Source organism: Pantherophis guttatus, chromosome 3, assembly GCF_059756535.1.
Source record: "Pantherophis guttatus breed Tessera chromosome 3, ASM5975653v1, whole genome shotgun sequence".
NCBI classification, from domain to species: Eukaryota; Metazoa; Chordata; class Lepidosauria; order Squamata; family Colubridae; genus Pantherophis; species Pantherophis guttatus.
In genome coordinates, this window is record NC_142065.1 from 118,190,781 (window position 1) to 118,206,807 (window position 16,027).

The following is a 16,027-nucleotide window of genomic DNA, read 5'->3' on the forward strand; positions in this document are numbered from 1 at the left end:
CAAATCCTGACCTGCTTAAGCATTTAATCACTTGTATCACTCTCCACCAATCAGATCAAGCCTTGATCTTGAGCTGCATTATAAAACCTTCAGTTTCTAATCAGTATACTCAAATTTCATTTAAATAGGTTTTCACTCAGTCCACATTCTTTCCCTCAAACGCCCATTCAACCCCCTGCAAAATTTTATTTTTTATTTATAAAATTTATTGGAGCAATGTGGTGGCCTAGAGGTGAAGATGCTTGCTTCCAATTGGGAAGGTTGAGACTTCAGTCCTAGTCAGTGACAGATGTTTCTTTATCAGGGCGCAAAGAGAAAATATCTGCTGCAAACTCCGTGTAGGCATCAAGAAGGGCATCTAGCCAGTAAACGCTCATTCAGTCACCCCAACTCCATCTCTAACTCCACCCGGAATCAAGGGATTACAAGAAAGGAAAACATTATTAGCCACCTGTCTTACCACAAGGTAATACTTGGTGGGTTATAATCAGAGAAAATAAAAATAGAAAAATATTAAAATAAAATAAAATAATTAAGGTAAAAATATTAAAAACATAAATAAATTAATACCCACGAACACTATGATCTAATTACAGATGGGGAGGGTGGGGGCAGGATGTGGGAGAGATGGAATCTATTGTTAATCGATCAACCACCTCCATTGTGATGCTCCCCCATTGGGGCCCCAAGCTAACTGGCAGAGTCAGTTCTTCAGGCCCGCAACGAAAGGATAGGAGGGTTAGGGTGACTTTACACCAGGGGGCAAGATGTTCCAGAGGACAGATGCAAGAGCAGAAAAGGCCCTTCTCCTGGACCCCACTAGCTAGAACAATCGGGCCGACAGGGCCTACAGCATGACAGGGCCTCCTCTACTGGCACGGGTGGGATGAACCAATCCCAGTGGGATGAGACGGTCTCTCAAATAGCTTGGACCCATGCCATGAAGGGCTTTAAAGGTGAATACCAATACCTTGAATTGGACCTGGAAGCAGACAGGCAGCCAATGCAGATTACGGAGCAGTGGTATTACATGGGCCATCCCTCAGACTCCAAGAATTGCCCATGCCACTGCTCGCTGCACCAGCTGCAGCTTCCAAATTTGAAAAATATACTACATTGTTTCCTTCTTGGAGAATTGTATGATTTTCCTTTAAGGCAGTGCGTATTTTATAGCTTCTCAACTACCAAATTACATTTGGTACAATTACAACACAGGATAAATACCCACATAGAAACTAAAATACATGGAAAACCAATACAAATTTCTCACTATATTACCCTAAACAAACTAGTTTTCTGGAAATTCACAGCAACGTCCATTAATACACAATATTTTATTTTTAGAAATTCATTATTTCTGGGTTACTCAAACCATATAGATTTATAAAGTAATTACATTAATAATTATTCTTACCTGGGTTATATGCTCTCTTTCCTCCAATTGATTAGGAAGATTATGGCAATCATTACGAATCTGTGGATTCAGCAGAGTTTTTTGATGCTCCATAGTAAAAACAGGAAAGAAAGGCCTAAGGAATTTAAACTCACTGCTCAGAGACCCATCAGTTAAGCACACTTCATAGCTGTAGGCCTGGGAAGATGTCCCAGTATTAGGATCCACACACTTCTCTTGCAAATTTGGTCCCATCGGAAAATTCGATGCAGAATGAGAACTTCCTAAGAACTTCTTTCGCTTCTGAAACTTGGTTGCAATAAACACAGTAACAGAAAGCAGAAAAATGGATGAGATGGCAACCAAACAGATAATCAAATACAGTGTTAGAGTATGATCTCCCTCCTGTAGGACTTCATCCTTAGGATTATCCATAATTTTCATGTAAGGATCAGAGAAGCCATCCACTAGAAGAATTCTTAGGGTCGCAGAGACAGACTGAGGAGGATGCCCATTATCCCTAACTGCCACAATAAGAGTGTGTTTGAAACTGTCTCGGATATTCACCGGCCTCATGGTTTTCACTTCCCCATTCTGAGTCCCAACAGTGAAGAGACTCGGATCTGTGGCCTTCAGCAACTGATAGAAAAGCCAAGAATTCTGCCCTGAATCTCTGTCCACTGCCACCACTTTGGTGACTAGGTAGCCTGTCTCTGCTCCCCTGGGAACCAGATCATTTGATGGAGAAGTACTGTTCTGAAGAGGGCAGAGGATGAAGGGGGCATTGTCGTTTTCATCCGTGATAAGAACTCGGACCATCGTTTCTGAGCTCAGGGGAGGTGAACCCTTGTCTACAGCCCTCACCATCACCTGGAAATCTTGTATATCCTCATAATCTATAGATCGAATGGCATACAAGTTCCCAGTTTCAGAGTTGATGGAGATGTAAGATGATGCAGGCTCTTCCCTGATCTTTCCAAACAAAAGAGAGTAGGTTACTTTGGCATTCTGTTCTGTGTCCACATCTGCAGCATGGACTGATCCGATGAGCAGTCCTGGAATGTTGTTTTCTCTTAAATGCAAATTGTAGAAACCTTTTTCAAACATTGGAGGGTTATCATTGATGTCTGAAAGTTGAATGCTAATAACTGTGATTGAAGTGAGTCTGGGAGAACCTTGGTCGGTGGCTGTGATGGTGATGTTATAATGTGACATTTGTTCTCTGTCCAATGGCTGTTGCGTCACAAGCTGATAATAATTGTTCTCAGTCAGTTTTAGTATAAAAGGCAGGTTTTTCTCAGTGCTGCAGGTAGTTCTGCCATTGTCTCCGGAGTCTTGATCTCTGATGCCAAAAAGTGCCACCAGTGTTTCCGGGGGAGAATTTTCTGGTAAAGGATTAGTGGTGGATGATACAATTATTTCTGGAGCATTGTCATTCTCATCTTCAATGTCAACAAGAACTTTACAGTAAGCAGACAATCCCCCTCCATCTGTGGCTTTGATACTGAGTTGATATTTACTGTTTATTTCATAATCAATTTTCCCTACGAGTGTAATTTCCCCAGTATGATTGTTTAACCTGAATGATCGGAGTACATCTGCTGGTGCTTGGCTAAAAGTGTAAATGATGTGAGCGTTGGATCCAATGTCTTTGTCAGTGGCTTTAATTTTAGCAACCAATGAACCTGGATGACTATTTTCCATTAGCTGCACTTTATATACTGTTTGTTCAAATTGGGGCACGTTATCATTGTTATCCAGAATAGCAATAATTATTTGTGCTGTGCCAGTTCTCCTTGGGATCCCTCCATCCACAGCTTCCAGAGTGAGAATAAACTGAGGGATCACCTCGCGGTCTAACGGTTTTGCCAAAAGCAGTTCTGAATATTTGCTGCCATCATTTTGACTTTGTACGTACAGCTTAAAATATTCGCTTGTGCTAAGTATATAGTTCTGGATAGCATTTTTTCCTTTGTCTAAATCGTGGGCTGTCTCCAAGGGGAAACGTGCATTTATGGGAGTCTGCTCAGGTATTTCAAAAAGGAATTGATTCTGAGAGAATATAGGGGAATTATCATTGACATCTTCTACCTGAACTTCAATTTTGAAGAATTGAAGAGGATTTTCCAGCAAAATTTCAGAGAATAGAGTGCAAGGATCACTCAGACCACACAAAGCTTCTCGGTCAATTTTATCCCTCAATATTATATTTCCAGATTGGGGATCCAGCTGGAAATCCTGCCTGGAACTCTTAGAAATCAACTGTGCTCTGCGAGCAGAAAGCTCCTTCACATCTATTTTCAAATCTTTTAGCACATTTGCTACTATTGATCCAGCTTTCTTCTCCTCAGGCACTGAATAGCGGAATGGTTCACACAACATACCAGAGCTACATAGAGAAATAAAGAACAAGACAACTTGCCTGCTAGGACGAGAGACTTCCATTTTCCCATCCTCTTTCAGGGAAGGTCATGCATTCAATAAGATTCTTTGTAAAGCAATTCCTATAGTTTCCTTTATAGTTGTGATCAGAATCCAATGGGAATTATTTTTTTGGTATTCATACTGGAGTATTTTCTTCGGAAATTTCTCGAGAGTTAATTGAAAGCTGTTGCCTTTTGTTCTGAGATTCCTTTGTCTAATGACTGGATCATTCTGAAATAAATGAATCCCTCCTTTTACTGTTTGGTGCAATAGTACCACCTTGTGTATAAAGTAAAATATAGCACTGAATTTCTGAAACTCCTTTGAAAAGGGCATTTATTTAAAGTACAGAAAAGTGTGTGCATCTTTTCAAAAGAACAAAATATTATACAATCTTGGTGTCTTTTGTCATATCAAAATAATATATTAATAGCTTTCAATCTAGAGAAAAAGGATTCCTCCCAAAATGTAAGTGCTATCATTTTTGGTATGGTTGTGATATGAATGTGTGTATAAGAATGTGTATAAAGTACCGTAAGTGCAAGGATCCAAAGGGATATCACTTGTGTGTTTTATTTTTACTTGCACCTTTTCATGTCATATGTTTATAATGACCATGTAGGTTATATTTGGAAACAATTATGATTTTCACTTCCACTCATATCTAGACAATTCATATTTCCTTTTAAAAAGGAAATTAAGCAGCTAGGAATCTAAATTAAAAAGTCTCCATTTGCAGAGGTTGCCACTGCATTTGTTTGTTTCTTTTTTCTTATTACTTTCTAGAGGTTTTTACCTCTCTTGTCTGTCTAATGTTTTGTTTTGGATTTTTAAAATATATTTGTAACAAATATGATGTAAACAGAAGAGAAGAACAGGAATGAACAATTGACTATCATGTTAGACCAACTTGGAAAAGGGATGCAGACTGTATTCTTATATATCATATCTAAAAATTCAGACATTTTCAATTTATCTTTGAAGCTGTGGTGTAGACAGACAACAACCTGTATCACATTCAAATTTCAAGAGGTATAGCTTTAATAAATTATCTAGCAAAGGTTTAAGGGCTACCATCTTAATATGTAATGTTGTTTACCTTTCATGGCTTAGAGCTTACTTAATCAGCTACATGATTTTTTTATATATAATAATAAGCTGACTGTGTGATGAACCATAATAATAACAATTGCAAGGGGCAATTTTCCTTGGAACAGTTTACATTGTGCAATGAAATTGTTAACACCATTGAACAACATCTGCCTATCCCAGCTCCTTGGGAGGGACACAATAGGTAAATAAAAGTGTCAAATCCAGTCTGATCATTTAGCTGATTGTGCAACCAACCATGATAATAGTATCAAGAAAGGACTCTTTCAAGGAGATGCACTAACATGTTTGTTATTGCAGTGATTCTCCTGTCAACTATAGTGAAAAGGTCAGGCCATAGTTATCAAACATCCAAAATATCTGCCAGATTATCACATCTCCTTTACATGGATGATATGAAGCTGTATGGAAAAGCACTATCTGAAATAGAATCATTGTTCAATTCTGTCCGTATATAAGGTCAAGATATTGCAATGGAATTTGGGCTCAACCAATGTTCCACTCTCACCACCAACAGGGGGAAAATGGTGAAAACCATTTTAATTCCATAGGGAATTAAATATGATGCAGTTTCCACTAATACGAAAACTGCATCAAGGAGGAAGACGGTCAGTACAAATACCTGGGCATACTTCAAGCTGAGCATCTTTCAAGCACACCGAAGTTAAGAAGATCAGAAATGAATACATCAAGAACGTGAAGAAGATTTTAAAGTCCAAATTCAGTGGAGAAAATACCATCAAGGCAATTAACACCTGTGCAATCCCAATTATTAGATTCACAACACTTTGAATAGTGGATTCGACTCAAGCAGAACTTCCTAGTCTTGGCTAGGAAGAGCAGAAAAATAATGACAATGACTTAACCCAGAATTAAGAAGACAGCAATAGACAGCCAATAACATTTCTGCAAAGAAGCTGAAGAAACAGTGGACCACCTAGTTAGCTGCTGCAAGAATATCACACAGATTGATTACAAATAACAGCATGACAAAGTAGCAGCAACAATGGCATGACAAAGTAGCAACAATGGTGTGTTGGAAGAGCTGCAAGAATACCGTTCGCCTGCAAGCAAGAACTGGTGGGATCATAAAATGGAGAAAACAATAGAAAATGAAGAAGCTAAAGTGCCCTGAGACTTTAGAATTCAAACAGTACCTGCCACATAACATCCAAGACTTAATAATTGTTGTTAAGAAAGACCAAAAACAACAACAACAACAACAACAACACCTGGATAGTGGATGTGGCAATACCTGAAGACAGTTTTTACTGATGCTTCTGATATCCAGGAACTATAAAAACTTTATTCAGTCTGTTATACCATTATAGTTTTTATATAGGCAAATCTGCCTTGGACTTTCAAATAAACTTAGGGGTGTGATATCAAGCAGGTAATAAATAAATGGAACCTTTCCCAAAACAAGATAGATATGTTTCTGAAAAATGTATGGCCAATACAACTTAGCAATTCATTGTTTGCCCATCCTCTATTCCTACTTCCAAATACAGCTACTATTGTGTTTGTGTGAGCAAATATTAAACAAATCAAACATTTATCCTCAATCATGGGTAGGAATTGAATCTTGGCCCCTTATTTATTAAAAAAACAAAACAAATAAATACTCTCTGACACTGAACTGCTCTGATCCTTCTCAAACTTGGTTCTAACCATGTACACTTACAAACTGCATGCTATTTTTTTATTTTTATTTTTATTTTTTGCTTTAATTCATATGCCACCCTTCTCCAGAGACTCAGGGCGGCTTACAATGCGTTAAACAATAAACAATTTCCCCCAAATCCAGGCTGGCAGTGTGGAAACTGGATTAAACGTCCTTGGGAGTAGAGTGTAGAGACACAAGAATGATGAAAAGGAAACCTTATTGCATCCTGGACAAATGACTATCCAGTCTTCTCTATAAAATTCCAGTGATGGAGCATCCACAACCCTAGGAGGCAAGCTGATCCATTGATTAATTGATCTCACTGTCAAGACATTTCCCTCAGGTTGGATCTCTCTTTAACAAGCTTCCACTCATTGTGCTGCGCTCAGGTGCTTTAGAGCAGTGTTTCCCAAACTTGGCTATTTTAAGATGCATGGACTTCAACTCCCAGAATTCCCCAGCCAGTATGCCTGGTTGAGGAATTCTGGGAGTTGAAGTCCATACATCTTCAAAGGGTCAAGTTCGGGGAACACTGCTTTAGAGAAATAAGGCAAATAATATTAAATATCAGATATGTTTCTTGAATGCTTGGATGGGTGGGTAGGTGTGTCTATCTTGACTATCAGAAAAACTCTTGAATACATTTTTTAGTAAAAATATTGTTCAGTATTTTCAACTTTTTAAATTATAATAAATTGTTCAGAACATTAATTGCTCCAAAATACTGATATTCTTTATCATATTATATAATATGTATATATATTTCTATCTCTCTCCCCCCCTCCTCCCCCCCTCTCTCCTTCCCTCCTCTTGGATCAGTATTAAAAGTGAATCCACCTAAACATGGAATAAGAGAATAAATGAGAACATCTTTGATCAGTTGATATATGTTTTTGAAAACATACAGTATTTCAGATATCCCTTGTGATAGGAAAATATGAAGAAATTAAAACAACATTTTTAAAAGAAAGATAATTTAAGTTGCTATACTGTCAGATCATCATACAAGTTCCCTAAATTCAATATTGGCAATAGAATCTTTGAATTCCAGTTGGTAAATTGCTTTGACAATCTCTAAATGGGGAAATACTCCAGAGTATTTATTTTTATAAAAGTCAATCATTTCTCAAAAATTCTAGAAGACAGGAATAAAAAATAATTATAGTAGGAGAAAAATGCTCTTGTAGGGAACTGTAATAGAAACTTTAACTCCAGATTTTCAATGTTGCTCCTTTTAGGAGGATTTTTGGAACACTATGATCTATGCTGTAATTTATAACATTCCTGTGACTCAGATTAAATTTATATTGCTTACTTTGCAAGTAAAATACCCCTAGACTGGCATAAGAAGCTGAAACATTGTGTCTGGCTGCCAGTCAGGCTTGGTACAAATCTTTAAGATTCATATAATTTACTGTTCCCAAACAACTGTTATGGATTAAGTGATGGCCTGCTTTACTAGGCCATGCTAGGACAGTGACTTATTTCCTGAAATACACGAATCAGAAATTATCTTAGGTATAATTATGTCTGGCTTATGCATAAAGTGTAAATCAATGTGTAGAGAATCCTTAAGATATGACAGCAGTTGGGACTAGAATTTCTGCCACTAAGCAATGCATTCATAAATCATGCGATCTATGTTCTCAACTAAAATTAAAGTAAAATTACTTGTTTCTTTAATAAATAACCAGCATGTAGTTCAAGAATAACTGATAGAGCAAAAAGAATAGAGGGAGAATGAATAGGAAGAGGCTAAATTAATTGCATGTTTTCCTCACCTCTTTCTTTGCGCCATTAACTGCAACCTGCTCAGAAGTATCTTGGATACCTGCAGAAATACTATTGTTCCCTGGGACGTTAACATCTCCCACCGAAAAGACCGGAAAGAGGGGCCTGAGAAATCGGAACTCGCTACTTAAGGATCCACCAGTCAAACAGACATCATAACGGTAAGTCCTGGAAAGCGACCCATTCTGTGAATCAGCACAGTTCTCTTGTGTATCAGCACTGGCAGGTGGGAAGTGAGGATGAGTAGCAGGAAATTGGCTTTGGGGGTCCTTCTTGAGGATTTTGACCACAATAAACACAACAATACAGACCAGGAACACAAAGGAGACTGCAGCCAAGCAGATCACCAAATACTTGGTCAAAGTTTTATCTTCTTCCGGTTCTTGCACACTGACATCCACCCTCCTTAGGAAGGGATCCGAAAAGCCATCCACAAGAAGAACATTAAGCAATGCCGTGCTGGTCTGTGGAGGGAGACCGTTGTCTCTGACCAGTATCACCAGCCTCTGCTTGTTTATGTCTCGCTCATTCAGGGCTCTCCTCGTTTTCACTTCCCCATTCTGTACTCCTATGCTGAAAAGGGCTGGATCCGTGGCCTTCAGCAATTCATAGGAAAGCCAAGAGTTTTGGCCAGAATCTGTGTCCACTGCAACCACTTTGGTGACCAGATAGCCGGCCTTGGCTGACTTGGGAAGCAGCTCATTGCATGGGGATGTGTTGTTCTGGAGGGGATACAGGAAGAAGGGAGCGTTGTCATTCTCATCTATGATGTGGATTCGGACAATCACTTCTGAGCTCAAGGAAGGAGAACCTCCATCACATGCCCTCACAGTAACTCTGAAGCCTCTTATCTGTTCATAGTCCAGGGATCGGAGGGCATACATGTTTCCAGTTTCAGAGTTAACTGAGATGTAAGGGGTCACCAGGCCATCACCCTTCCCAGGCACAACTAAGTAATTCACTTTAGCATTCAGCGTTGTGTCTAGATCCAGAGCGTGGACTGAGCCAATGAGGAAGCCTGGAATATTATTCTCCCTGATCTGCATGTCATATGAAGACTTTTCAAAAAGGGGAGAGTTATCATTGACATCGGAGATCTGAACATTAATCAGTCTTGTTGAAGTGAGCCTAGGAGATCCCCAGTCAATGGCAGTGATGGTGATGTTGTATTCAGTGACCGTCTCTCTGTCTAGGGGACTTTGGAGCACAAGTTGATAAAAGTTGTTCATGGTGGCTTTCAGCACAAAAGGGAGATTCATCTGCACGGAGCAGACCGTTTTGCTGTTGTCTCCAGAGTCTTGGTCTCTCACACTGAAGAGGGCCACCATTGTGTCTGGCGGAGAGTCCTCCTTTAAAGCATTGGTCAGAGATATGATGGACACTTCTGGGGGGTTGTCATTCTCATCTTCAACCTCTATCAATATCTTGCACTGCCCTGGAAGACCCCCTCCATCTGTTGCTCTGATGCTCATGCTATAACTCTTTTCTTTTTCATAATCAATCTGTCCCCAAACAGTTATATCACCAGTAATTTCATTTAAATAAAACAAATTGTTTATTCTTTCAGGCACTTGATGGAATGAGTAGAGTATCTGTGCATTTGAACCCAAATCCAGATCTGTAGCTTCCACCTTAATCACAAGAGTGCCCTTAGGGAGATTCTCCTTTATTCTTGCCTTATATTCAGACTTACTAAACAGAGGAAAGTTATCATTATTATCCAGAACATTAATATTAATTTGAACTGTGCCGGTTTTCTTTGGAACTCCTCCATCAATAGCCATTAGAATCAATCCAAGGTCTGGCATCCTCTCCCTATCTAATGTTTTCTTCAAAACAAGGTATATATTGTCATTTCCGTCTTCATTCTTATGTATTTGAAGCTGAAAATGCTCATTGGGACTAAGAGTATAATTTTGGATGCTATTTTCTCCCAAGTCATCATCCTGAGCCAATTCTAAGGGAAATATCATATTTATTGGAATATTTTCAGGAATGTCCACCTTAACTTCGTTTTTCCAAAATTTGGGTACATTGTCATTCACATCTTCTATCTTGATTTCAATATTAAAGATATCTAAGGGGTTTTCCAAGACAAGCTGAGAAAGAAGTAGACAAGGATCATTCTGGCCACATAAAGCTTCTCTGTCTATTTTATCATTAATCAACAGATTCCCAGTATGAATATCAAGGTGGAAGTATTCCTGAATGCCCTCAGCAACTAAATGTGCTTTGCGTGTGGAGAGCTCTCCTGTTTTCAGTTTCATTTCCTTGATGACATTAGCCACCAGAAACCCCTTTTTCTTTTCTTCAGGGACAGAAAAGCGAATTGAAGCACACATTACTCTAAGGAATGAGAAAGAGAGAATGACATACAGACCTTGCCTTTTCCAAAAGCAATTCTCCATGACTCCAGTCTCTTCCTTGTAGGCTCAAATTCTGCCTCAAAATTCAGTCTTTCTTTCCTTCCTTTTTGATTTAATTGTTCAAATCATAGTTAATTGTTCAGTCTTTTGTCATTTTATAATCTGCAAACGTTTCGCTGCCAAAGAGTCAAATTCCTTTTGTTCAATCTTGTATTACTGTCTGCCCTGATTCTGAGCAAGCAGAACAGAACTAAATTCTTTGTTAATATCGCCACCATGTGGTAAACTAGGCAAAAATTGTATTTGCATGGTTTAGACTCCGTAATCACATTGAATACATTTTTATCTATCCACTAGCTAGCCTACCAAGCAGAATATCTCCTTAACTGTTTAATCATATAGAAAAAGAAACAGAGTGACAATCTGCACACAAAAATTTCAAAGTTATTGATAAAGGTTGTAATCCAGTCCTTTCACAGTTGAGTTCTGAATGACTATGGGCATATCCAGTGATTCTTTAGGTGGCTTCTGTTGTGTGCCCATGGATATCAAGTTTAACCCTGTGTAAGGAAATCATTTCTGCTTTGAGGCACTTTGGCAACATCTTTCAACGCATTCAGTTTGGATTACAGTGACAACATCCTTCCACATTTTTTTTACTGCTGCGTCTTTGTGACTTGTTTCTAGGATCTTACCCAATAACTTCAAACACAGGATGCAGTGAACCAATGCTCTTTATTGATCAATGTTTCTATTACAGGTATTTGGCTGGAAGTGACCTCTGGACTCCTGGTCCATGTCTTAAGTACCTGGGAGGCGGAGCTGAGGTAAGGAGGGGGTCAGGGGAGGATCTAGGTGGATGTAGAGTTAACCCTTATCATACCTGGAATGGTTAATGGTGGGCATTTATACATAACAAATCCCCCTCTAAATGCCCAACAGTTGGACCTGCTTGTGTGTTTTGTACCTGTACCCCTAATTTAGACGTAAGGTAAGCATGTTGTTTGCAGGGTAGAGGTTTCTTCAGGATGTCTGAGGCTTGCTCGGCGGTCTCACAGTGCACAGCCTTAATAAAACCAATGTTCGTTAATTCTCTGACATGCTTGTGCTTAATGTCTATATGTCTGGACCTTTGGCCTACTGCTTCCGCCATGGACATATCTATGGCTGCCTTGTTGTCCTCATGTATTACTATTGGGTAGGCCGGTTCGGTCCATATGCTGGTAAGTAGATCGTCAAACCAGGTCAGGTTATTGGCTGCTTTGGAGAGGCAGATGTATTCTACCTCAGCTGTGGAGGTGGCTACCAGGTTTTGTTTTCCTGTGTACCAGTGTACTGGGCAGCCGTTAATGAGGAATACGTAGCCGGATGTGCTCTTTCTACTTTTTGTGTCGCCTGCCCAGTCAGCGTCTGCATAGGAGGTTAGTATGGGTTCTTTGGACATCTCTGGTTCTAGGTTCAGACATGCTGTGTTTTAGATATCTGAGCACACGTTTTACCCCCTCCCAGTGATACATCTTTGGATCGCTGACATGTCTGGATAGCAGGTTGACAGCCAGGAGGATGTCTGGTCTAGTCCAATTAGCTATATACAGTAGTGACCCAACAACAGACCTATAGAGGGTATTGTCCTTGAAGGTCTCGCTTTCCTCATTCATGTGTTTCAGGAAGTCAATGTGTATTGGCGTGTCACATGGCTTGGCTTCCTTCATGTTGCATTTAATTAACAGGTCCAGTATTTTCTCCTTTTGAGAGATCTTGAATCCTTCTGAGTTCTATCAATCTGGATACCCAGGTATTTGTTCACCTTTCCCAGAGTCTTTAATGCAAAATGCTTCCCCAACTGGTTGGCAAATTCGTCACAATTTTGTTTATGCTGGCCACAGTATAAAATGCCATCTACATAGATGAGTACATACTCTATGGATGTGCCCTCTCCCTTGGTGAAAAAACATAGGTCGGTGGAGGTGGCTGTGAACCCCATGTCCTTAAGGATCTTCGCTAGGCACTCGTACCACCTCTTACCGGACTGTTTCAACCCATACAGAGTTTTGTTCAGCAACCACGTGTCCTCCCCTTGTGTGTTTCTCCCTGGGGGTGCCCTGACAAAGATCTCCTTATCTAGCTTCGCGTGGAGGTAGGCTGTCTGCACGTCAAACTGGTAGACTTCTAACCCTAGGATTGTGGCTATTACTAGAGCGCTTTTTACACTCTCTGCCCTGACCGTGGGTGAGTACGTGTCAGTGTAGTCCTCCGGGTATCTCTGGGCAAACCCTTGTGCTACTAGCCTAGCTTTGTACAGTTTCTTATTGTCCTCTAGCTCTTTGACCTTGAAAACCCATTTAGTCCCAATGGCTACTTTGTTCTCTGGCACTCTGGATGGGGTATACACGTTCAACTCCCTCAGGCTGTTCATCTCCTTATCTATGGCCTCCTCCCATCTATCCCTTTCCTCTCGTGGTAACTTAAGGATGTCCTCGTAGGAGTTGGGTGTTGTGGTGCCTGTGTGTATTGAGAGTATGTAATCGTCGAATTTCTTAGGTAATTTGTTTCTGTTGTGTCTTATGGGCCTGCTGGGTATTGTTTCTGAGTCGTGCATGTGTTGGGCCTCCCTCTCAGTGAGTGCATCTACTTTTACCTTTAGGATGGGGTGGTTCTCTTTCCATTCTTTGGTGTTTATCCTTTTGTGTTTGGGTTTTTGTTTCTCGTGTGTCTCGCTTTTGGTTGTGTCTGGTTTGTTATTGGCTCTAGCATTGTCATCAGTTCCTTGCCCGGGCAGTACCTCATTGAGATGTATTCTTGACCAGTTTGTGTTCTCGTGGAACACAGCTGATCTGGACACAACAAATCTGTTGTCTTTGCCAATGAGCCTTGGTAGTACAGGGGTTTAAGGCACCCTGTTATTAAGCTGGTTATTAAGACCAGCTGCCTGCAATTACTGCAGGGTTCGAATCTCGCCAAGGCTCAAGGTTGACTCAGCCTTCCATCCTTTCTAAGGTAGGTGAAATGAGGACCCAGTTTGTGGGGGCAATAAGCTGACTTTGTATAAATATACAAAAGGATGAAGGCTATTGCTGAGCACATTGTAAGCCGCCCTGAGTCTTCGGAGAAGGGCGGCATATAAATCAAATTTTAAAAAAAATGAACCTGTAACCTTTGGTTCCGGACTCATACCCCATGAATCTTAGTCTCCTTGACACTTTGTCCCCTTTTCTCCTTAACTGTTTGGGTATGTGCACATCTGCAGTTACCCCAAATATGTGCAGGTGGGCTATCTGAGGCTTCCTATTGTACATGACCTTGTAGGGAGTTTTGTTCACTACACTTGACCATATTCTGTTCACTGTGTAGTTTGAATATGTGAGTGCTTCTGCCCAGAAGTGTTGCCCTAGTCCGGCGTCTTCTAAGACACACCTTACCATTGTTTGTAATACGCCGTTCCTGCGTTCTGACACTCCGTTCTGGAATGGCAAAAATGGCGAAGAGGAGAAGTGTAGTATCCCGTGCTTCTTTGTCCAATGGGAGAAGTCCCTTGATAGGAACTCTGAGCCCCTATCTGTCATGATTTGTTTTATTTTTACGTTATGTTGAGTTTCTACCCTCTTGTAGAACTCTTTAAATTTTTGGAACACCTCACTTTTGTGGTTGAGGGTGTATACAAATCTGTAACGGCTATAGTCATCGACTATGGTTAGGAAGAACCTCTTCTTGTATTTAATAGAGGGTCTCATGGGTCCTACCACATCCATGTGAACTAATTGGAATATTGAGTTGGTGGTGCGGGAGGCCTTCTTGGGCCTTGGTTTGGTTTTGATTTTCGAACATTTACACACAGAACACTCCAAATAATTTTTACAGTTCTTTAATGGCAAGCCATTTGAGCATTCATTCATCTTTTGTACCGTTGGGAAACTAGTGTGGCCTAATTTTCTGTGTAGTAAGTGGGCACACCCATCATGAATGGGTTTGCCAATGTGTGGTTTCTCTCTGTGTGTTGTGTCTGTGGTGGGTTTGCCTCCTGCAGTGTGTTCTCCTTCACCCCTCTATTTTCTGTGGGCGTACTTGTCTCTTTCTCGTTACTTCCTGAGTTAGTGTTTATGTGTTCTTGGGGTACTAAGTAGGTGAGTCCCCCTTCTATGATGATCTTTCCTATGCTTCTCTTTCCTTTGGTCATGTATGCTTTCCCTTCCCTGAAGGTTGTCTCAATGCCCAAGTCTTTACTTAGTTTGAGTGTTGCTAATATATTGTGGGGTATTTCTGGGATGAATAGTACCCCCTCTATCTTCCCTATTCCATCTATGTGTGCGCTCCCTTCTCCTTTCACCAATACCTTGTTCTGGTTGGCTACATTGATGTGGTATTCCTTAGGTGTGAATGTCTCTATTGTTGGTGGTGTGGTTGGTGGCTCCTGAGTCAATGAGCCATGTGTTCCTTCCTTTTGCCTGGGTATGTGGGTGTTGGTGGTCTCTAAGTTCGTATAGTGACCCAGTCTGACTATCCCTGGAGCTATCCCTATATCCTCTCCTGTCCCTGGGGTTGGGTGAGTCCCTGCGCCTGAACCTGCTTTCTGGGGAGCGCCTGTCTGAGTAACCTGATTTGCGGCCTTGCCTTTCCCTACGGTAGCTGTGGTCCCTGTCCCTCTGGTTTCTGGGGCAATCTCTCCTATAGTGATTCCTAGACCCACAGTTAAAATATTCTGGTCTATCTTGGTCCCTGGTCTGGAAGTCTACCCTTTTTATTGGCCTGCTCTCCCTGCGGCTTGATGAGTGTTCCCTTCTCAGGCTGTCCTCCGCTATCAGCCTGTTGGATAATGTCTCTAAAGAGAGGTGCTCTATGTTGAGACTATCCAGTTGCATGATAAAGTTCTCCCAACTGGGGTCTAGAGAGTTTATGACGATGCTTTTCATACTATCATCAGAAATGGTTTCCCCCCTTTGTATGAGTTCTGCCCCAGTGGCGTTTAGCTTGAGTATATGCTCCCCCATGGGTGTCCCTGCCTTATGCCTGGCTGAGTAAAATTCCCTGGATATTTTGGTTGTAGTGGCTGCACTCTTACTGTAAAACAAATTAAATATTTTTTGTAATATCTCTGCCACGGTTAAGTGGCGGCCAAGACTGGGGTAAATGCTAGGTGACAAGCTAGACATTAATAGATAGTAAGCCCTGTGGTGCAAACAGTCAATTTCAAAAGTCCATGGCTTCTTGGGTGGGTCATCAAATAAGTACAACATATTTTCCTTTAGAAAAACAATTTGTAGTTGGTGGTTCCACTCCAAA

General features: G+C 40.7%; 2 protein-coding genes across 7 annotated transcripts in view; both read right to left on the reverse strand.

Annotated features, from left to right (window-relative positions):
- The window catches only part of LOC117662494 (protocadherin beta-16-like), a 248,720-nt gene that overhangs the window by 117,066 nt on the left and 115,627 nt on the right, over positions 1–16,027 (reverse strand). For 2 of the 6 annotated variants that reach the window (XM_087890189.1, XM_087890194.1), the window contains exon 1: positions 1,415–7,043. The exons of the other annotated variants lie outside the window; for them this stretch is intronic. In XM_087890189.1, the coding sequence (XP_087746315.1) occupies positions 1,415–3,838 (2,424 nt within the window). In that variant the 5' untranslated portion in view covers positions 3,839–7,043. Of the gene's footprint in view, positions 1–1,414; positions 7,044–16,027 lie in introns of those variants that run through there. 6 annotated transcript variants of the gene reach the window in all.
- LOC148114797 (protocadherin beta-16-like) lies at positions 7,115–15,688 on the reverse strand. The gene has a single exon (XM_087890201.1). It carries the CDS (start codon positions 10,790–10,792, stop codon positions 8,354–8,356), a length of 2,439 nt encoding a protein of 812 aa, XP_087746327.1. The 5' UTR covers positions 10,793–15,688; the 3' UTR covers positions 7,115–8,353.